Consider the following 23859-nt stretch of genomic DNA (forward strand, 5'->3'; position numbering starts at 1 on the left):
TCAGGAAATCACTCCAAAAATCTGCATTATTATTCTCACATCCGTTTCTTTTTCGCGAAAAATGACGATAAGACGGGAAGAAATAAATTTGGTTTTGTTGTCATAGCTTTCTAATAAACATCCGAAAATAGTTTTTGCTGCATATCGTATCTTTCCAATGAAGCCTTCCTCTATGTATGCATTTATCCCACTGTTTTAGTCATTATATCCAATAATTTTAGTACTGGATGGATTTGGATGTAGCTTTACAAAGGACATCAGAAGATGAGGCAGAGAATCAATATGATGAAGTTTATCCGGGGCGAGTACTCAAGTAAGTGTTATTTTATTTCATCTTACTTTATTTCATCCTCACTTTCATACTTATTCCAATTTTGATTATAATTGAGATACCACAGCATAATCACATCCGATTCCTCCTAAGGTTAACTATTAAGATTTAGTTGAAAATAAAGAGAAACCGATTTATCCAAAAAACCTAAATTTCGAGTCCTTAAATTAAAAATTTTTTCTATAACTGCAGAAGCTTCATTTTTCGGACATCATTTCAAATCGGTTTCTCTTTTCTCTTCTAACTGTTTCTTGAGACGAGAAGTGTTTGGAAGATATTTAACTTATAGTTAATATCAAAAAATAAAGTTAGGGTTTTGTAAAACCAATGAAATGTACCGATAAAAAGGAGATTTGATAGTTAGAGTAATAAATGAATTACGTGATGCAACTCCTTAATGTTTTATCGAAGTACAGTTGAAATTCCTTTTTGTTCGGAGAACAAAGAAGTGATCGATTTGATGTTTTTTTTCTATTTATTTTGCAACGTGTTTTCTGTCACCGGAAAAAAGTTTGTAAAAAATTTAAATGTTTTGGGAATGTACGCTGCTGGAAGGAACTCTCTCCTCTATTCCTGATGTAATTTCGAACGTAATTTCGAACAAAAAGGAAATACTAAACTAACTTCACTGAGTTGAAGTGAAATGCTTATGCTGTAATTGAGTAACTCACTTTTGGAATTTCAGAGGTGAAGATACACCACGTAGCGCTAAAATCCGATACATGAGGGGATCTCGCGAACCAAAAACATTCGCACGTTACACTTCCAGTCTAAAGAATATGATACCCTTACGGCCGTTTCATAAGTAAATTTCTCCTAAATTAACAGTTGCTCTTTATAGCATTTTCAAATGGTATGATAAAGAAGTAAAATGAAAGCAATGTCCAGAAAAGCAAATTGAGCAAATTACACTTTTATTTTCTCATCGATATTAAATTATGATTTGTTTATGAATAGAAAATTATGAACTGCAGTTTTATTATTGGTAAATTACTTGAATATTATGCACGACCTAATTTCATGCAAACATTCGCAAGTTATTTACAGACACGAACGTTCAAGCGCGAGTAAAGTTGACGAGTCAGGCTTATTTTCATTTATAACCTTCAGCTGGATATTCCCATTTCTTTGGGCTGCTTTTAGAGGTCGTATAAGTCAAGATCAAGTGTGGAATTGCAGCATTTATGATGCATCTAGTGTTAATTTGGCAAGGTAGCCTTTGTTCCCAATACTGATTTTTCACTTTTTGTTAGGCGTTAGTTAAAGACAAAACGCTAATTCTTGACTTCATTTTCATCCTTTGCTTCTAATATTGTCACTTCTGTCAGTTTTATTAGTGGTGTTTCAGAATCAATCTTTACTTTCAAAAGCATTATTAAAAAAAAACGGACAACTTCATCAAATTTGGCCAGGATAAATTAAGTCAATCGATTTAAGATTTGAATATTTATGGAAGCAAGAACTTCTACAGCGACCCAACAGACCATCGCTTTTTCGAGTCGTGTGTCTGTTCATCAAGACGAGAATTTGTGTTGCTTGTTTCATCTTCGTATTTTGCCTGCTTTTTGGATTCATTGGTCCAGTGTGTTTTGTGAAAGAATTGATATCATTTGCTGAACAACCACCTCTTTTCAATATGTATCCCAATTTTGGTTTTGGCATTTTCTTGGCTTTTGCAATTCTTACAGTAAGCAAAATTTGAAACTTTGCTTTTTATAATTTCAGGCTGAAATTTACTGTAATTTCAACTGGAAGCTGTTTTCAAGTTATTTCGGTGCAGTTATGTTTATTTTCAACACTTGATTTTTTTTGTTTTACTCTGAAGATGGTTAGTTTTCTTCAAAATGGACTAAATTTATATTTTTTAGGTCGAAACAATACGAGTACTCTCATATGGAGCTACATGGGCTGTAAGTTACCGAACGGGTATCAGAGTTCGTGGAGCCTTACTAGCTTTACTATACAAACAATTGATCAGTGTGCGCTCACTGAGAACAAAAACTGGAGCAGAGGTTTGTATTAGTCCATATCCCTAGTAGTGGTAATTTTGGAAATCCCTTCAAAGGATCTTTACAAAATTAGTGTTGCTACCTCTAACAGATATTAGTTGACAAAGATAGTACACTGTTTCATCTTCTGATTTGTGGCTCATATACTTGCTTGGTCCATACCATTCTTTCTTACAGGGTGGTCTAGAATAATTAACTCTTTATGTGCACTTTGAATTCTGGTAAGACTTCATTATATCCGATCTCTTTTTTGATTTGTCTTTATTTTTCTCGGCGGATGTTTTTATATTTTTTACCAGGTGGTAAACATTTTTGCGAATGATGGACAACGTTTACTTGATGCAGTTTCATTTGCACCACTGGTATTGGTTGGACCTTTGGTGCTAATTGCTGGAATAATCTATCTTCTGGTTGTTATTGGGCCATGGTCATTGCTAGGAATACTCACATTTCTTGTTTTTGATGCCATACAGGTTGATGTTTAAAAAAATTTAAGTTTGTTAATTCCTTTCTCGAGCACATAATACTATTTGAGCAGATATAACTAGTTGTGGTGATAAATAGATTTTTTTTTCGTTTGGTTCCTTAATCTGTTATATCACTGATTCGATTTCTAGTTCGCACTTGGCAAAACATTGGTCCGCTTTCGAACTTCAGCAATTCAAAAAACTGAAAGACGGGTAAAACCTTATTTCTAAATTTGTACAAATATGGCATAATATGATTATTGAAAACCTAGAAGCGGAAGTTAAAGACGAAAAATCAGCATTTACCTTATCAATTTCATTTATACTTTATCCGGCTGTTTAGCTCGAATATAATTCAAACATAGACAAGTTGAATGCAGAAAGTGGAAAATAAGAATTTGTCTTTTGTGGTACACATAGTATTTTGATGAAAGTGATATAGTTTGAGATGCTAAACATTTTCTTACGCTTTGGTATGTATTACATTACGAAATGTTACAGCGAAGAACCCATCATCTAAAAAAATTAAAATTTTTATTAATCAGAAATTCACTTACTTTTTCAAAATGCTTATGTAACAGTTTTTCAGTTAAATTTATTGGGTGAAATAATTCGTTGCATCCGACTTATAAAGATGAATGCTTGGGAGGAATCGTTCACTACTAGAATAAAAGGTTGGTTTTTTGCTCAGCAGGTACCTTGCCTTTAGACTTTAATGGATTAGAAATTGGTATTTGTGGTATTTTGATGAGTCTCGTGGTAAACTTCTTGCTACGAAACCAAGGTAGAAAGTTTAGAATCTTATATGTTCATTCTGCAGTAAACAGCGAAGTATCTTCAGAAATGCGTCGCAGTGAAAAAATAGATTTGCGCAAAACAGGGCTGGCACAAAGTCTCACAATTGCATTTGGATCTGTGGTACCCGTGGTGGCAACAGTTTTCACTTTCCTTGGACTTATATTGTCAGGCGGAAATCTTCTGACTGGTGACGTAAGTTCATTTCGAAGAATTGTTTTGTCTTGTTCTCGACCTTAATCCATATATCTCTAAATCTCTTGACTTTTGTCTCTTGTATATCTCCAGTTACTTTTTATTTATTTTGTGTTTCACTATTTCAAATTAGTTCCAAATTCTAAAATCATTTCAAAAAATTAGTGGCACCTCAACATTCATCTAAATTGTTGTTTAAGGCATTTAGCACTATAACGGTATTCTTTATCATGGTGTTCGCCCTTCGGATGATTCCTTACGGAAGTCGTTATTGTGCCGAAGCATTTGCTTCATTGAAAAGAATACAAAATTTACTGCTCTATCCAGAATATGACCAACAAATCCCATTTTGCCGAGATGCAAACATCGCGATTCAGTTCAGAAACGCTACTTATCTTTGGGATGATAAAAGTAACTTTTGCGTGTGGTCTACTTGCACCTTTATATTTATTGTTCCAGTACACTGCGTTGTTATTTGATTTAATGTTACCAGTGCTTCAATCTTGATGATTCACGAATGATATAGTCTCGAGCTTTATTTTTTTCTTTCTTTTGGTGAAAGATTATAGAATTTAATCATGAAGGATATGGTAAGGTCAGGCAAATGAAATAGCATCAAGTTTGGAAGAAACGAGTAAAAGGAGTGCCGTTGTTGTTAATGAGCAAAACGATATTGATTCAGTAATTGCACTGAAAAACATTACCCTGGATGTGCGGAAGGTTATTTTTATAATTAATTCCCCTATTCTTGGGTGAAATGATTTATTTATTTTTTATTATATACTTATTTGAAAAACTGTATGTTTACTCGTCAGAGGGTTGGAGATTTTTAGTTAAAAAGGAGGAAATTCTTTGACGCTTGAAAAAGTAACATTAAGTTACATTTCCGTTAAAACACGGACATTTTGTTTCAGCCAAATGTAACGGGTTGCAATTCATATTAATGGTTATTCTAATTAAAGCTGAATATTGGGATTAAGGATGTTTGACAAGTTTTTTAGAAGAAGTATTTAATTTTAATTCTGTTGGCATTGTTGACTACAGTTTGGTAAAATGTTCCAGTTTTGTATGCCTTATTTCATATTTTGGTCCCTTCTGTTGTGCGCCCCACTGCATTACGAAATTTTTTACGACTGTGAGTAGGGTGATTAGTAAGGCAACTAATATTAGAAAAGAAAGATGCATATATCTGGGATAAATTCAGTAATTTCAGTGAGATAAAAATTCAATAAGATTTCGAATTTTTAAGTAATTTCTATCGCTATAAAGTTAATCTGAATTTTTAGAAGGAACTTTTGGGTATATGTGGTCCAGTGGGAAGTGGCAAAACAGCCTTGCTTACCGCCATTGTTGGTCATGTAAGTTCTTTTATTTTACAATAGACCATGGTAGTCAGATGCAGTTCTTATTCTTCACATATATCGTTTTTTTTTAAGCTAGTGCCAAAGGATGGTTCGTTAAATGTTTCGGGGCAAGCAGCGTTTATAACACAAACGCCATGGATTTTGAATCAAACAGTTCAGAGTAATATATTATTTGGTTTGCCAATGAACACAAGTCGGTATTACAAAGCCATCACAGTTTGTGAGCTCACTAAAGATTTGGAAACAATGAAAGCGGGTGACCAAACAGAGGTAATTGTTGAAATAAATGAACTAAAATGTACAAATATATAAGTTGGAAATTTGAGCATTTGGAGGATGTATTTTGTTTATGATTCATGGTTCATGATTGTTCATGATTCATGATTTAAAAAAAAAATTTTGTTCATGATTCAAAATTCATGTTCATGATTCAAAATCTTGTTGAATTTCATTTGTGTTGCATATTTTTCAGATCGGAGAACGAGGAGTGACAATATCAGGAGGACAGAAAGCTCGAATTTCACTGGCTAGGGCACTTTTTGCAAACTGTCGCATTTATCTTTTAGATGACATATTTGCATCGCTGGATCGGCAAGTCGCTGATCGTATTTTCAAGCATGCTGTGAAAGAAATGTTAGCAAACAGAACTGTTCTCATGGTTACTACAGATGTCCAAGTTAGTTTTGCAATTTTTATTTTCAAAGTTTTGCAGATTTACGCTTTTCTCACTCGGCTGGTTCATATTATGTGTTTCTTTGCTCACTCTCATTCTTCAAAGCCTATATTAGTAATACGTTTGCATTAATCAAGTTTCCAGTGATGTCATCTGTCTTCCAACAATATATTTTAGTATATTAAATATTTACACTCATCATTCATTCCTATTATTAAAATCACTTAAAAAAAAGATTTTTTTGAGAAAAAGTGATAAAAAAAATGACCACTAAAATAATTTACTGACTCCTAGCAATAAGTCAAACACGCAGTTAAAAAATTAAAGCTTGAAAATTTTTAAAGCTTTAAACGAAATTCAGTATGTAACAGAATAAAGAACTAAGTGTGAAACGTAGATTAAAAGGAATTCGATTTTCTACTTCATAAAATTTATTTTTATAATAATCACTTCAAACTCGTGGATTCTCAGTAGAATATCGAATCAGAATCACAGTTTTTGATGCCACTCTATTTTTAAGCGGTTGTCGAAATGTGATCGAGTTTGCTACATGGAAGGTGGAAGAATTAAGGCAGTAGGTACTCATGATGAACTGTTAGAGAAATGTGAAGCGTATGCTGTTTATTGCGAACGCTCCGTTTATACCGGTTAGTACTATTATCTTTACTCAAAAACTAAAAATTTAAAGCTCAAAATAAAATGCTTCTCTTTAAATCACTTTCTCATCTTTGTGAATTATTTTTTAGATGAAATCAAGTCGATATCGGAGACCGCAGAGGAACAACATGTCTTCGGAGATGGTTTTGTAAAGATAGATCTACCAGATGGAGCCGATGAATTTGTGAAAGTAGGAGCAAAAATATCGGACGAATTTGTAAATCTTACGAAGCCCGATGATGACGGTATTCAAAATTTCCTTATAAATTGCAAAGAATTTCCATTAGAAAAAGATTTCTGGAAAAGTGAAGCTTGGATTTTTGACAATGACTTAGTTTTTTAAATGATTTTAAAATTTATTCGAATAATCGTTCTGGTTCCCTTTCGTCCGTAGGAACAAAATGATTTTCGAAACTTTTCAAATAGAGCACAGGTTAGTCATATAATTTAGGTAGTTTCATCAACTTCTATTGCAAATTAATGAGTGTGCTCCTTTCTGAAGTTTACGTTTCGAGAAAGTTGCAGCAGCTTTCAGGACAATTGGTTATGGATGAAGAGAATTTCGGCTCGTCAACTGTATCCTGGGCGGTTTACAAGTAATTTTTTTTTTTAAAAATACTTTAATGGTATATTTTGAATTATTAACGTAGAAATTGAAATGTGAAGGTCCAGTCAAAAGATTTAATTTTGACATCTTGAATTTCTGGAGTAAGTATATGGTAGCTTAGGCAATACATCGATGCAGCTAATGGCCACTGGGTTTGGGTGGTATTACTGCTCGCATTTACTGGCAATGTAGTTGCCTCAATATTTTCTACTGCTTGGCTGTCACAATGGCTAAAATATGGACATTCACAGCAGGTAATCTCTGAATCGTTTTTTCAATGTTTCCGAAAGTTGGATTCTCAGCTAATTATCAAAAAAGAACCTCGAAATCTAAAAGTAACAATTATCTGTAGTGCAGCATGCCTAATTTATTTTCTTGACATTTATTTGTGGGTACCTAAACTTGATTTCAAATGGAATCTATCGAAGAAGGATGTTGCAGTGGTTGTATGACACTTTCCAGGTTGTGAATATCAGTGGAGAAACCTACATCGAATTCATTAGCATAGCAGAAAGCGAGTATACCAATTATTATGCCACCATCTATGGATTTTCTGTAATCATTTTGTTCGTTTCAGGCCTTCTGAAAGCTCTTATTTTTGTTCATGTGAGTTATTTTCATTTGTCTAGCGTTTTTGTTTTTTTCGATTTTCCCTTTTAAATCACGAATTATGAATTAGTTATGAGTGGAAAGCTCAGGTATCACTAAATGCCGCTTCACAACTACACAATAGAATGTTTGATAGCGTGATACGTGGCACAGTTCGTTTTTTCGATACAACACCAAGTGGACGGATTCTTAATCGATTTTCGAAAGATATGGATGAAAGTTTGTTCTTCGTATTTCTAACACATATACATCTTGAAATATTTATTAATAGCTGTCAAGTCTTAGTTCAGGGAATCGGAAATGGATATGATTCTCACGATTCACGAAAATGTGATAGTTAATCTTCGGTAACTTGCCAAGTGGATGAATTTGTAGGGTGTTGGCCGGGCGTGGGAGGGGAGTGTTAGAAATGTGGCGGATGCGGTTATTTGGCATTATTATTAATTAGCAGAAAAGTGATTTTTTTTTCCTTCGGTTTTACTCGTCCCGAAGAGGAAATTAACACTTGATTGAAATGCTATTGAAAGAAAAAATGTATATACTGAATAAATGCAAATTTCAGTTGACGTCAAGTTGCCATTCACGGCTGAAGTTTTCTTTCAAAATTCACTTACTTGTATGGGCTATCTGATTATGATCGCATGGGTTTTCCCATCATTCTTATTTCCATGCATATTTTTGTTCTCTGTTTTCGCTGTTTTCATATTATGTTTTCGAGCTGGCATCACAAGGTAATTGGTATTTCCAGCTGTCATCGTCAAGATGTGCCAAAGATTAGTCCAAAAATATTATTAATACAAGTATTCGTATTGGCTATTCTTGATATTATCAGACCAAATTCCGATGACACTTTTATTGTTCGTGACGTTAACATCACAATATTTGAACATGCACTGAACTTTTGCTAGAACAGGAATTCCAGCATTTCATAGTTTTTTTTTTGATTCCGAAATCTTTCAGTTTAAAACGGTTCGAAAATATATCACGTTCGCCACTGTTTGATCACATATCTGCAAGTATGGAAGGTATTCAAACTATTCACTCACTTGGCCAAACTGATAATTTTATTGAGACTTTAAAAAATAAGCTGGACTTGAATAGGTGCGTATTTTTCTAAATTGTATTTATTTGTTTTGTTTCAGTTAAAAATTACAACAGTAAAATTTTAATCCCTTTACTTGCGTTAAATTTAAGATTTTTGAGCACTTGGCATTTTTTTTTCTCTCTGAACTGACCAATTTGTTTTTAAATTCGATTTTTTAATTCCTTTAAAGTGGAGCTATGTTCATGTATCAGTCAGCAATGCGTTGGTTAGCTGTGTGGTTGGATTTACTTGTTGTTGCCATCACTTTCATTGTGGCATTACTAATTGTTATGCTGACCGGAAGTATAGCACCAACAGATGCTGGAATGGCACTTGTTTTTGCACTACAGGTAGTAAAATTTTCTGTGATGTGGAATGGACCTTATGAATTACTGTGAAGTAGTTAGGGTAAATCATTGGTCCTCAAATGCTCCAGTATTTAACTGAGTGGAAACTTTTCGTGGAACAACAACAAAGTTTGGTCTTTATAAGTGTTATTTCAATGCACCGGATACATAATAATGCGAAACTATTCCTCTTCTATTTGGAAAATGATAAAAATTTCGGTATTTGTAGATGAGTGGTATCTTTCAATTTGCGGTGCGCACACAAACAGAGCTCGAGGCAAAAATGACATGCGTTGAACGCGTTATTTATTACAGCGATGTTAGTACCATCATGCAGTTTGATTTTTTATGATTTTACGATACATTTTCTTATTGTAGGACTTATGGATGAAATTAACTACATAATAATTGCTTAATGCATGTAAGTATTCAACAGAAATGGTCTAATATATCTCTTTGCTTCGAATCAATTTTTTTTTCATTTGGGAAGAGTTATCTTGCATTTTATGCCATGAATTCGATACTGTTTAAATTCGGTCAAGTAAGGCAAGGTCTTAGTTTCATCAACTATTATTACATATCTGTATAACTCATTACATTTAAGTGGTGACGTTAATGTAGAAATCGCATTAATCGTTCAGATTATGAATAAGTTAAAATGAGACACCAATCGATATTTTTATTCTCCGCACATTTCTGTAATTTTTTTCCATACGTTTGTATTATGAGTTTATAAACAGCACATTTTTATTCCAGCACATCGAGCCGGAAGATCATTGGAAAAATGGAAGGGATGATTCTTTCTTTTCAAATGATTGTCCTGTAGAAGGACCCATTGTTTTCAGAGGAGTTACGTAAGTTTTGTTTAAAGTTTTTACTCTATAATTGTTTGCTTTTGTTTCGTGTTTCCTTATTTTCATATTTCTAATTTTCGGAACTTTCTTTTTTTAATGTTATAGGTCTCTGGTTCCAAAATTCAAAATAGCTAATTTTTCAGGTTACGTTATGGCCCTAGTTTGCCGCTAGCGCTTGATGAAGTCAGTTTTAAGATTGAACCAAAGGAAAAGATAGGAATTATCGGACGCACTGGATCAGGTGAGTAAGATAATTATGAGTGGGTAAAGATTCATGTTGTGTTTCTGAGTCATCTTAAATTCCAGTACATCTGATGTCATCTGCGAAATGTTTCTTGGAATTATGTAATTCATATAAGCGAAAAATTTCCTAGTAGTCAATGTTAAGCTTATATTTAATCTTCCTCTTGCCTACATTTTTCTAATAGGGTAAAGTTATGCAGTGTTTATCAAATAGCTCTTACTTTTTTTTTCACAATTTATGCAGGGAAAACATCGCTCTGTAATGTCCTCTATCGATTGTATCCGCTGACATCGGGCACTATTGAAATCGGTGGTATCAATACAGCATCTATTGGGCTTTATCGGTTGCGTCGAGCTATGGCAGTGATTCCACAGGACCCAATGCTTTTTGCTGGTACAATCCGGTTTAATGTTGACCCAAATAATGAATTTACTGATGACCAAATTTGGATGTCTCTCGAAAAAACTTATTTAAAAGATATGGTATGGTTTTTAAAGCAAAAATTTCTTCAATAACATTTTTATGTTTGAAGGTTCTGGATTTTAGTTTGCCATTATATGACTCAGTGTTACACTAACGAATGAGCGTATTCCCAAACAAATCACTGATTTTTACATTTTTAGCCAAAGTATTTGTAGTTCTCTTATTCAGGTATCTTCATTAGATCAGAAACTGAATTCACTTGTCACTGAAGGTGGACGTAATATATCAGTTGGTGAACGACAATTGTTCTGTATGGCAAGAGCTTTGCTGAGGTCATTCAGTTTGGAAAGTTTTTTTAATTATGTACCTTAGGAAAACGATGAGTAAAGTGATATTTCTGGCTAGATTTTATGTGTTTTGAAATATTTGATAAAGTTTCTAAATAATTGATTCAGACGGGTGCGGATCGTGGTACTGGACGAGGCAACAGGTAGCCTAGATAATGCCACAGACCGACACATTCAAAAATGCTTGCGTGAAGCATTTGTCGATTGTACCGTTATGATAATTGCTCATCGTTTGGAAAATGTTTTGGGCTTGGACAAAATTCTTCATATGAAGCAAGGAAAGGTAGATATTTATTTTAAAGCTAGCTAAGTGAGTTAAACAGATTTATCGTGAGCCATTAATTGGCAAAAGTTAAGCAGTAAATTTGGGAACTTTTGCAGTAATTTTGATGTCTAAAAATCATTGTTTCTATTTTTAGTACAAAATGATATTTAAAATTTTCTGAAGAAAATAGATAAGTGCGTTGGATTTATCTTAGGTCGTGGAATACGATACAATACAGAACCTAATAAAGGATGAGAATCATCCTCTGCGACGTTTATTGGATGATCAGAAACTGCGACAAGCAATAGCTGTGCAGAAAGACCGAAGTATGAATAAAATGGCAGAAAATCCGGAAGGGACATCAAAACCATCAACAAATGGAAGCAGTGGAAGTAGTCCTGAACATCTCCATCCAACTTTTGCTGAGGCTTCTGGTAAGACTTCTCCGGAAACATCAGAATTTGAAAAGATTAGTGATAGCATTGATAAAGAAATAACCGCTATGAGCAATGATAATAGTGACCTCGAAGTTATCAATAAGTCGGATGTCGAGTCAAATTATTAAATATGTTCCGAATATCTTTTTATGTATGTCTGCTTTTATGTATGCATACATGTGTGAGTGTGTGTACTTGGCCGTGTGAGTATGGATAATGTACCATCTAATCTTCTTTTAATTCAAAAAATATTTTGAAGTATGTGAAGATGCCAGACACATGTGTTAATCCCACAATTTAATTTCTTGAGTAAAATTTTCGATTTGTTGACCACCGCACCACATTTATTTTTTAATGACTCTTCGGTTAATGATAATTGACCTTACATTTTTTATCCAGTCGTATCTTTACCCCATTTACTTGCCGTTTTTGTAGATAGTTTTCGTTGCTTTTGTGATTTTTGAAGCTAAGCTGCTCAAGATAATCCATTTATGAATTCATTTCGGCTTACACTTCTATGTCTTCAAAACCAGTTGTTTTGGGGATCCTCGTTTTCCCAATTCCTTTAAAGTTTTATACTGACGTCTAAAACTTTGCTAAACTTTTGCTAAAAATTTCCCATTTCTTGGGAAAATCAATAACACAAGAGTTAGCAATACCTGCCATAACAAAGAGAATCTTGGTATTGTTAATTTCCCATATGTATGTGGTTAAACCATTTATGGGAAAAATAGCAATCTAGCTGACTCCATGTTTGGATGAATTTTTGGAGTTCCTTTCATGGTTTTTCTAAAGTGAATCCATCTCTCTCTTTTGAAATAATTGTTTTTTTTCAGCTGGAAGCTGTGCATTAAGTACAGCCCTATTTTTAACATTCAGACATTTGTCAAGATTAGGAAAGGACTAAGGTAGTTCGGCCGCTGATCGTAAAATATGCTAACTGCCTGTAATAATATTTGTACTATCAAGGGGGGTAGTTTTATTTAAATACTTTAAGAGCAAAAATAATTAGGTTGTTTTCCATAATATTTTTATCTCAGTTCCCATAGCTCGTTATTCTCTAATTCGTTAAGGAATGTACGCACTAACTTTTTGCATTTTCTGAGTATTTTGAAATGTTAAAAAAAAAAAAAGAAACAGTAACCGCTTGTTTCTTCGTCAATGCGGGAACACCTTTTCTGATTTGATCAAATCTTACTTCCCCTTGACCACTTTTTAAATTTCCAATTATTTATTATGGGAAGAAAAAAACAAAAAAATCGTAATTATTTAACATGCATTTCACCTTACCAACGGTAGATTTTACTTTGGAGCAACTCCAGCCTTTTAGTATAAAATACTTATAACTTTATCCTTGGAACCCATTAAATGATTTACCAAGAAGATCCCATGAAACTGTTTACGAAAAACTTTACTAATGATTAGTCATCTCTTTCCCATACTAATATCTCTGACGTTTCAACGTTTCTCTGACTTTATTTCTGACGATCCCGAGAGGGATTTGAATAACTTCTCGTTAGGTTTGATGCGGCGATGCCAATGCTTTCGATATCGAGATTGGTCCTCTCCTATGTTTTTAGGATACCTTTAATATGTTAATTTCACTTCATTACCTTTTGCTAGTGCATACATGCTTAGTCCAGATCGAAATTCATCGGAATAGATGAGCCTAGAAAAGAACATTAGTAGAGGTAGAATTTGCACGCATTTTGTCCTGAACTCGTTGTCTTTTCTCTCTACGGCATAAATAAAAGATAGGGGAAAAATACAATAAACACATCACTTAAACATTACTATCTGTTGAGCAGATCGAATAATTCCAAATTAAATTTCAATATGGTAAGAAATGAGACAACACAATCAGAAAAATTCGAACTGAGGAACTAAATTCGATTTCAAATGCATCGAAAATACACATATTCTCGTATTAACAGCACTTAATGTTCTCTCCAAAAAAGAGATGAACTACATGCATTTGAATTTCAAAACTATGGCATATATGAAAGAAGAGCATTGTTGAGTGACAATATCGGTGGTAACTAAAATCGATGCTCGTCGCCTCTATAAGCGATATTAATTGGAAACAGGTATATTTTTTCGAGGACTGTCAATAAATGACGAAGAATCGAGAATAGTTCAAGCATACGCAAAAACTAAGTGTTAGTCATATGGAGAATTCGATCGGTATAGTGAGTCAAATGATATATCTGTTCAATGTCACTTGGAAAAAATATCGAAATTATCAGAAAATTCAACGATACTTATAAAAGCTTTCCTTTTGACAGCTGTTAAACTGGGGTAGAGGATGAAAGCAAACATAAGACCTACTCTATTCTTGCAAGGTGTCTAAATGAAAGTTACGTAGTAGATCAACACTACCTGCTTTTCGCAAACAAGAGAATGCTTGATGATGGAGCCACCTTAACAAACAAATTTAAAGAATTTGGAATCTACAGAAGCCCAGCAAATGAAATAAATGAAAACGAGTAGTAGTGCAGCATTGTTGAAACAGAAACAAAATGGCTACAAAAAAATGACGCATTTTCAAACGCTTCTAAAGTCAACTCTTCTGACCGGATCTACTTCAGGATGCCATAGATCCACTCTAAGTATCAATCGATATTTGTTTGCGGATGCGCCTTCGAACCACAATTCCTGCTCAAAGGAATCATCGAAAACAAGGAAACGACCCGTTTTCCAACCTCGGACTTCATGTCCTACTCGCAGTCTAGCTTCTGCAAAAGAACCTGGATAACTTTAATAAACCTTATGATTTCGAAAAAATTTGTTAAACTGTAGGAAATAAACAGAACTTAAGCGAATACAACAACCAGGGTGACATACCAGACGATATTGTAAGACCGAGGTGAGCCTGTAGGCGATAATTGGAGTATCCACAGTGTGGCCACACTCGGGTGCCACTTGCTAGAAGTGAAAACTTTATCTGTAAAGGAGAAATCTTCAGAGTAACGATCCTCAATCGAGTGAAAAAGACTTTGAAATCACAACTTTTTTTCTTGATCTTTCTACTGGAAGACCCACCACAAAAACAGTCTGCATGTGAGAGGGAAATTAACTTTTACGACCACTCGTGAAACAATAAAAATACCAAAAGACGCAAGATACCAAAAGATTGAAGCTCTCACAATAAGCTTCAGTAATCAGGAAATGTTTATGACAGAATCCTATAATTTCTACCATTTTATGCATTTAGTGACTGAGTGGATAATCAATGAATCTTTTTCAACACTCACCTCGCTGTTTAAGCAATCGGATGAATCCTTGAACATACGCATAATATTACATGTTTTTGGCGTTTTTAAACAATTTGATGCGTTCCATGAATTACTGCTATACAAAGAGTACGCTGACCACTGTCCATCTATAGTTAGCTCTTCATGTTCTGGTTCGAATAAATACGGCTGACTGTTCAGTATTGCCGCCGCTTCTTCCCTAATTACCGTCCACTGTCTTTCGATTTTCTGAAAATAAAATAACATATTTGTTTCAAATATTCCTGAATACCACTAAACTCATTTTAAATAATCTTCACAACAATATACGTATTAAAGGAAGTAAAACTCCATTTTTCATTTTTTTCAGGTTTGTATTTCTTTTTTTTAAGAGAATCTTAAAATTGCCACTTGATTTCCACTATCAAATATACTGCAGTATTCAAAAATTATATAAAAAGAAAAAAAATTTGCTCACACTAACTAAAACAAAAATGTTTTACTTTTTCACAAATCATAAATGCCCTTGTGAGGCAACCTAAAAAAACTACCTTCAGATGTTTTGAACAAAAAGTTTGTTCAACAGACCACCAAGGACGGGCAGTTAAACCTTCGACGTTGTAAACAGATCGCTGATAAGGAGAAGGAAAAAGACCGACTTTTGCTCCAATACTATACACTCGATAAGCCTTAAAATACTTTAGAATTACAGAAAGAAAGCGCAAAAATAAGATTATTTGTCGCATAGTGCTTCTATAAACTGAAAAAAAGTTTCGAAATCTTTTGGACTTTCGTGCTGGTTCAAAAGTAAGTAAGCAAAAGAAGAATGCCATCTTTTTTGAAGTAAGCCAGCCTACCTCCTGTCTCTTACCCAGTCGCGTTAGAGCTTCGCCGAAATGATAATAAAATCTGAAAGTGAAAGAGAAAAATATATTATACAAATTTCAAAATGAACAGTCGGGAGTCTTTCATTACTTTTCTTCTACACTTCAGTAATCTTAATGGTGTGTCTTTGAAAATGTGACTTTATTTGATAAACGAAAATGGGGAAATGAGAAGCATGAAGCATGAAAGCATGAAGTCAGAAGCATGAAGTGATCTCAGTCATCGTGTGACGTGGTAGGGATAGCTGACAGCTTGATAAAATAAAGATTTGATAAATGAGCAGAAAAGGAAAACCTCGGATCGGCAATTACTTCACGAATAGCACGCAAACCTTTGCGCATATATAGCACGCCATTTTCCAGATCACCGCTCAATTTCAAAATATAACCAAAATATGCCTGGGCGACACCATTGGTTGGTGAAATTTTTAAAACCTACAAAATTTTTAAAAATATTAAAAGGATGAAATTAAATAATTTCGATTTATCGCTGATCACGTGTTGCGATAGAGATCTCGAAAAAAAAAAAAAAGAAATGATCAACTCGCATTTTCAAATATCCTTCGTGCATCGTCTTCACGTCCCATCATTAGGAAGGTTAATCCTTGGTTATTGTGTAGCTGTAAATCATCCGGATATCGATCGATCAAAGAACGTTGCGCTTGTAATACACGATGCAATAAACCGCGAAACCTGGCCCGATCGATCAAGCGATTTGCTGCTTGACTGGAAAAAATTAAGGACAGTACTGGGATGTCAATAACTAATGCTAGAAGTCAAATAGTTTAATGACAATTATGAGCTGCTTACAAGACACGCTGTTTACATAAAAAGGCGATATCTCAATTTGTGACAGTTATTTGTAAGGCTTCGAAAGATTCCTTTCTTTCCCATCCCACTCCTTTCTAACTTACATTTGAAAATTATTAATAGGAAATTACCTTTAACAATTCCGAACGAAATCTAAGATATCTTGGAATCTGAATCTACTCAGAATCAGAATTAACAACTATGACTTCATACAAAGCACAAAATTTACTTGAACAACGCATCTGGGGTATCATCAATGTCTAGCACTTCTTGGTATTCATTGATCGCTATATCCAGATATGAATGATCTGATTCAATTTCGCTTCTGATGTCATTCGCTCGAGCGATACCGAAATGCGCTCGGGGACTGTCTGGATTATCCCGTAAAACAGTCTCGAAAATGGCAATTGCGGAATGATAATCATGCTAAAAGTGCTGTTCCATGAATTAATCGCATATTCATATGAATCTTTTTTTCGTTTCAGTGCTGATCCTAGATAACATTTCCTTTCTGATGTTCATGGATTAAATTTCATGGGATAAATCTTCAATGTGTCCTAGCCTGAATTTAATTAGATATTCCAAAATATGACACGGTCAATTAGTATCCTAGCTTTAATACTTTATTTCTTGCTAAAGCTACGTTTCTCCTAATGTTTCTTAATTTATTTCGCATATTTTCAGATGTCCTATCTGATCAAACTAAGAAAACAATGATAGACAATTCTAAATACTAAAAAACTGAAATATTGAGCAGAAAGTTTTGACATCGACGACATAAGAAATTAATAAGCTTAGTTCCCGGGCTAAAATCGAAAGAAATTATAAATCACAGTTCAGACTCCATCCTAAAATACAACATTTGTACATCATCAGCAGTTCATCTTAATAAGAGGGTATTCATCTGTACACAGTCTTTAAAGAAATGAACCAAAGTGTTCGATCTAAATTAGTTGAAGTGTTATGCTCCGACATCATTTTGAAATGAAATATGGGTTAATTTACTTCAAAATTATGTGAGTCCATTTATTAGTAGTCCGTGTAGAAGAGAGAAATAAGTAAATAATTGTGAAGGAAAATGAATCAATATATTAGGTTTAATCTTTCACTTTTAATCTTCTTTTGAAGATGTGTTAGGTGTGGTAGCAGTGTTAGTTAGTAGTGCTAAAATAACAGTACTCCACTCAATAAACGACAATTGCAACCATAAGGTTTTATTGCAGAGAACAAGGAACTTTCGTGTATGCATACACGAATAAGAGAAGAAAATGCATGAAAATTATATTTAAATTAAAAAAATGAAATGGAAACAATAATCGAAATTTAACTGAACCATTCTCTCACTTAAACAAATTTCAAACATTTTAAATTACAAGTAATTATTAAAAATGGGATGTAAAATTGACAGACGGAGATTAATTGTAATAGATCTTAACTTCTCATCGATAATCTATTCAATCATGCATATCTTTTAACAAACAAATAAAAAACACGACATGAAATGCCTAATTACTAGAGCTGTCAAGGATAAAACGATATTTTTATATTTTAAAATAATCCAAACAACGAGAATATTTTATTCATCAAAAGATTTGAGCCAAAAATATTATGCACAGCATGTTTACCAATTTCAGTCAACTCATAAAATAACGACAACTGCTAATGCAGAATGGACTATGAACAACTGCTAATAACGAGAAAAGATTTTTGCATGACAAAATATTACTACAGTTAGAAATATATGAATTAAAGTTATGCATTTAAGCTTAATCGGTTCATAACACATGCATTTAATAAAAGAGAAAGCAAACTGAGCAGATAAATTGGATTTCATCTCAATCCTGGCTGTATTAAGGAATAATAACAGTACGGTAATGATGATATATATATATATATTCCTGAGTCACTAGGTGAACCGAGAAGATAATACATAGAATGCTCAGATCTATTCGAAGAGAGGAAGGATTGTTAAACAAGAATTGATATAATTTTCCCTGTCTGAAGCATAGTAAATTCATCAATTGCAAATTAATTTTATTTTATTTTCATTTACGTTTATATTTTTTACTGACCTTTTCAACGAGATAATCTGCACGATCCAATTGATTTCGATACTTGTGATCATCACGATTTGTTATAGCATGGCGTTTATAAATAGTCCTATCATTCAACCTACGATAAATCATTGATCAATACTTGAAAAATAAAAAAAATTAAAAAGAATTTTGTCCAATATTAGTGATGATAACCGCGATCTGATGGAGAATTATGTTGTCTGAAGTGATAAACTTGCTTAATTCATCCTTTATTACACTAAAATACGCGTTTCAGAAGACTGTCAAATGCTTTATAGCCATATTGGTAGGCAGAGCTCTCTCAAAAAACAGGCGAAAATTTTACGATGTGCAATTACACTTCGTTATTATAAATTGTAAAATGAAAAATAAACCGTAAACTTCTAGAATAAAATATAGACCGTTCGATGTTTTTGATAAAGACTGTATTTTGTTGTTAATTTCTTGCAACTGCACTTTAATTTGTTTACTTTTTTATCAAAAGTATAATTTTAGGCATGACAACCGATATCACACCTTGTTCTTTTAATATCAAAAGTTTTTTTCAGGCTATAGTAAACCCATTCATATACTTCGAAATAGTTCAGAAAATGGTAATCAAAGGATTCAAAAAGAAGAATTGAGAAAATAAACAAACTTCTCTTTTCTAACAGCAGCTAAATCACGGATGCTTGCATCATCAAGTTCTTCGTCATCAATCTCTTCACTTTCTTGTTCTTCATCTGTATCCTTCCATTCTTCCCTTTCCTCATCATCTTCTGTTAATTTGAAAGCAGGCGGTGAATGCTGTTTATTACGATTTGACATGGAAAGCTAAAAAAAGAAAAAAAAAAAAAAAGAGCTACTCACAGTTTATGGATAAACCATAAATTATTTTTCCTTAACCTTTATCAATTATTCGTTGTAATCAAGGCTCTTACATCAAACTAAGGTTTCACTCTACCCTTTAGGTGCTGTCTTATTCTAAATAATTTGATTAAAATGTGTGATGCAAAATAACATTGAAGTAAAACATACAGGTATTTGTTTTAAAAGTGACATTCGTGGATGACGGTCATACTCAGGTAAGCATTTCTTGCGCTTACATTCCTATAAAAAAAAAAAAAAAAAAACATGTTTTGTAATGAAGGACCCTGAAGTTAACATATAATTCGAGCTGGTACTTTTCAATAAATTTTCAAGTCAACTTATAGTTGCACGTAAAACTGACAGTACGAATTTATAATCCTTTAATATATCATATTTTCGCCAAATTTTTCTTTTCACTGACAGAAATGTAAAACGAAATATAAATTACACTTCGCTTCGGTTTTTCCATACTAAAAGATGGGATTTTTCTTCTTGACTTAAGTCCCGACTTCTTCTCTGCATCATGCTTATTTTTACTCTCTTCCTCTTCATTCTCCACTGTCTTCTCCTCTTTCTGGAATTCAGTACTTTCAATGCAGAATGTTTTAGAAAACTAAAGCCGATATCCCCGCCATCTTACTTCACCGATTAACAACTGTGCTATTCATAAATCTCCAAAAAAACTTACTTCACGTCCTACACTATCTTGAATTTGGATTTCCCCGTCTGTTCCTTCTTCTTTCTGTTCCTCTCCTTTCTCTTTCTCAAATTTCTCAATCATCTTTCTTTCTTCCTCCTCTTCATCGTCTTCCACAACTTCGATGCGTTTACGATGAACCTAGCAGAATACGTGTATTCAACGATCAATATACCTTTAATAATCAAATGGGATACTTAAGATTATATTATTCATACCTTTACTCGTTTTGGCTTGTTTTGTTCTTCATCTTGCTTTCCTCTTGCTTTATCATCCTCCTTCACATGTCCATCTGCCGTTCGTTCAGATATCTAAAAGACACGTGTCATGATTAAAACTCAATTACTTAGTTATTCAAGCTATAACCAATTTCAGCTATCAAACAAAAATAATAATAGGAAGAGAATAGTAGAAACATTAACATCAAATTTATCAATATCATTATCATTGCTATCGCCAATATCGCCAATAATATTGTCACTATCATCACGCTCAACATTCTCAATTGTCTCATCCAACGATTTGTTGTTTTTTCGTTCAGCTTTAGCTCGAAGATCAGCCAGACGGGCTTCTTCTTCTTCTTCCAACTCTTCTTCCTCTAATCTATCATCGTCAGCTGTAAAATTGATAATTCTGAATTTCGAATTTCAGCGTTTTGTTCGAAATAGTTGAACAAACTTTATTATACAAAGGTTAACTATACGCAATAACGCGAAATTCTGACTTATGAATCGATTTGACTCCATTCACTATCTAATTCAAAAAAGCATCAACTGTATTTTAGCTATTAAAACATTAAAAACTGGGAATTAAATTATAATGTGTGGTTAAAGTGCGTGTAAATATCATGTTTAAAAGCATAGAGCTAAGAAGAAATACTTGAATCCGGAGCATCCTGAATTCCTTGATGAGCTTTTCGGTTTTCTTCAAATGTTCTAGACCGTGATATGTACTCTCGTGATGGAGTGGTGTCTTTTTCGGTTCTTCGATTATGTATCGCCATTTCATCTGCGTCATCATCAATGTCACCATCATAATCCAAGTTTTCGTCGCCATCGATTTCTACGAATGAATTTTAGGTTGTTTCTCGTAATATAATAAGTATTCGCATAATAGTTGTGGGAAACTAATATCCGATAGTATCTATTATGTATGTTAAAAAGGTTTTTCTTGGCTTACTTAATCTTTTTAATTTATAGTTGTTGAAGGGAATAGAAGAGGAAAGAATTAAGAAGAAAGGATGTTTGTGATCAAGTTTCTATTCTTCATTATACAATATATATTTAACATTTAATGTTATAGTAGTGCTATATACAAAATTTAGTTGTTTACAACTCAAAATAAATTACCGAACGCTACTTCTGCTGATTCCATGGTAGAAAACAAAGTGTAAAAACTGGAGCAAAGGATAACGAATACCAATAGCACAGCCCAAAGTCTCAGACCACCTTTCGTTACACTATAGTCTACCCTGCTAGGCGCAACCATAACCGCCATCGGCGCAACATATCCTGCGCCATTTACTGAAAATTTATGCCTTATTTGAAAATTTGAATTTCAAAGTGATTTACCTTATTCTAATTAACTCTTCCAATGCTGCCTCTTACATTCATATCCAAAAACGAACTTAAAGAGGGCAGCGTTACCATATACTTTTCCTATACAATTAAATTAAGTACATCATATGCCTAAAGTAATCGCATATTTGAATTTTAATAATTGGTTATTGAATTAATTCAGCATATTTTAGTGAGCATTCAGGACAAATTTAGTAGTAATAAAATAAAGTGACAAGCATTTTGTGTTCTGCAAATGGCTTCATTTATTAAATCTAGTTGACGAATGACCTCATTAACTTATAGAATCATATCCTTAGCACTTTTTGAAAAAAAGTTGAAACCTCGTTGATGTAGGCTTAATGTGGACGAAAGTTCTAAAATTTCAATAAGTCAAATAAAAAAAAAAAAGGTGCACCGTGTTTTACGATTTTATAATTTTTACAAGAAATTCTTTCCTCAAAACTGAGAGTGACGAAGATATCAAAAATGTTTACCCATTATTACAAAAACACCTGCTTCCTATTGGATCGCTCAGCAGCGTAAACTGGTGACTTCTCCTAATGAGAATAAGATGACAGAAGAAGACGTACGAATGAGCTAGAAATAATTGTCATATAATGTGACTGTCAGTAAGAGATTTAATTTTTCTAACTTGACTGCACTACCACAACCTGAAGTTAAATACTATTTATTACCATGTGGCAATTACATAGTACCAAATCATTGAAATGATTTCCGTTTTGCATAGGTCAAATTAGAATGAAGTATATTTCACAGTATCTATTCTGTGTTATGAATCACAAACATTCTCAAACTGTTTTCTAAATTATGAAAAGCATTAAACTTTCTTAATAAAAAATGGGAAAATTTTCCAAGTACAGGATCGGAGAAATATAATTTACATGAGTCAGCAGGAGGAGGTGTAGGTTGACATTTCTAAAGGTGATAAGCAGATAAGTTGTGGGTACATGATAACAACAAATGTTACACTTCCACACTTTCTTAAGGTATATTGAAAAATAAAATTGTGGAAGGGGAGAAAAGATAGACATGAGAATTTTAAGATAGAAAAAGAAGATATCCGTGAAGAGCTTGTTGAAAGGATTCATTCAGTAAGTTAGTCGACACAGTCTCACATACAAATGCACACACACATATACACACACACATACACACAGACACAGACAGACACACAGACAGGACTAGTATCATATCATCTCGTATGCAGTTTAGATCCCAAAAACCGTGGAAAAACACCTCAGGGATGTGTGTATCAGTCTAAGTAGCATCTACTGATACTACATCTACTGCAGTAATAAAGGCTAATTCTTTTTACTGTGACAATTGTTTCATCTATTTATTTAATTTAATTTAACTTCATCAACCATCTGATCTCTAGTTAAGATTCTGAATCCATTCCTTGCAACAAAAACAAAACTGAGATTAATCTGATGATCACTTCATACTGTCCTCTTTCCTTCCCCTCTCATCATTTTAATTTTGACCTAAACTGATAACTGATCTAATTATTGCATTTATCACACTTAAAACTATTAGTTATGTTATTTAAAGATTTAATTATCTAACTATAATTATGGTATTTGGTACAATTATAGCCTCATTAATTAATTATAATTATGGTATTTTAGCCTTAACTTTACTCTTATGGCAGTGAAACTTTTTCGGAGAAATCCAAACAATTTTACAAACAGTATCAATGTGTATCAAAATCAAGACAAAATAATTTACTGTTCATAGATGGTTGACGTCTAAATTGAAGCCTGAGCTGCGCTTGCCTGCTGTTATTCATCAATATTGCATCACCACTAGACTGTTACGGGAATTCTCGGTTGAAGTGCTGCTGCAGGAATAGACTCGAATTTCCGATGTGATCAATAAAAATTGCACCTTATTTTCGAGATAAATTTGCTTGAAATTTTAGCAAATTCTAGAAAAAAAATATGGGAATCAGTGTGAAATCATTCATAATGTTATCAATCAATTAATCAATCAACCAATCAATCAATAGGCTTCCAGAAATGCT

General features: G+C 33.3%; 2 protein-coding genes across 3 annotated transcripts in view; one reads left to right on the top strand and one right to left on the bottom strand.

The window, feature by feature from the left end:
- Positions 1-227: 227 nt before the first annotated feature.
- LOAG_00362 (hypothetical protein) lies at positions 228-12018 on the top strand (the record flags this gene model as incomplete). The annotated part of the gene is made up of 30 exons (XM_020445411.1): positions 228-313; positions 1017-1136; positions 1379-1543; positions 1769-2018; positions 2200-2343; positions 2640-2813; positions 2958-3020; positions 3397-3481; positions 3649-3797; positions 3998-4208; positions 4393-4517; positions 5084-5155; positions 5234-5431; positions 5634-5837; positions 6355-6481; positions 6581-6736; positions 7027-7087; positions 7220-7352; positions 7561-7704; positions 7797-7926; positions 8270-8438; positions 8668-8808; positions 8982-9141; positions 9368-9457; positions 9895-9992; positions 10136-10233; positions 10480-10718; positions 10888-10991; positions 11115-11289; positions 11486-12018. The coding sequence occupies 30 exons, from the start codon at positions 228-230 to the stop codon at positions 11834-11836; spliced, it is 4422 nt and encodes a 1473-aa protein (XP_020304127.1). The 3' UTR covers positions 11837-12018.
- A 1989-nt stretch (positions 12019-14007) lies between these two features.
- LOAG_00363 overlaps positions 14008-23859 on the bottom strand; it is a 10308-nt gene continuing 456 nt past the window's right edge. The window contains exons 1-18 of one of the 2 annotated variants that reach the window (XM_020445413.1): positions 22310-22337; positions 21606-21779; positions 21136-21318; positions 20679-20872; positions 20475-20567; positions 20248-20397; positions 20008-20133; positions 19728-19799; positions 19348-19523; positions 18708-18807; positions 16865-17061; positions 16374-16551; positions 16121-16260; positions 15799-15850; positions 15493-15630; positions 14963-15190; positions 14553-14652; positions 14008-14443 (exon numbers count right to left, since the gene is read on the bottom strand). In XM_020445413.1, the coding sequence (XP_020307333.1) occupies positions 14253-14443; positions 14553-14652; positions 14963-15190; positions 15493-15630; positions 15799-15850; positions 16121-16260; positions 16374-16551; positions 16865-17061; positions 18708-18807; positions 19348-19523; positions 19728-19799; positions 20008-20133; positions 20248-20397; positions 20475-20567; positions 20679-20872; positions 21136-21318; positions 21606-21779; positions 22310-22313 (2496 nt within the window). In that variant the 5' untranslated portion in view covers positions 22314-22337 and the 3' untranslated portion in view covers positions 14008-14252. Of the gene's footprint in view, positions 14444-14552; positions 14653-14962; positions 15191-15492; positions 15631-15798; positions 15851-16120; positions 16261-16373; positions 16552-16864; positions 17062-18707; positions 18808-19347; positions 19524-19727; positions 19800-20007; positions 20134-20247; positions 20398-20474; positions 20568-20678; positions 20873-21135; positions 21319-21605; positions 21780-22309; positions 22338-23859 lie in introns of those variants that run through there. The other variant, XM_020445412.1, reaches the window with a different exon arrangement.

This window comes from Loa loa (genome assembly GCF_000183805.2).
Source record: "Loa loa unplaced genomic scaffold supercont3.7, whole genome shotgun sequence".
Classification (NCBI taxonomy): Eukaryota; Metazoa; Nematoda; class Chromadorea; order Rhabditida; family Onchocercidae; genus Loa; species Loa loa.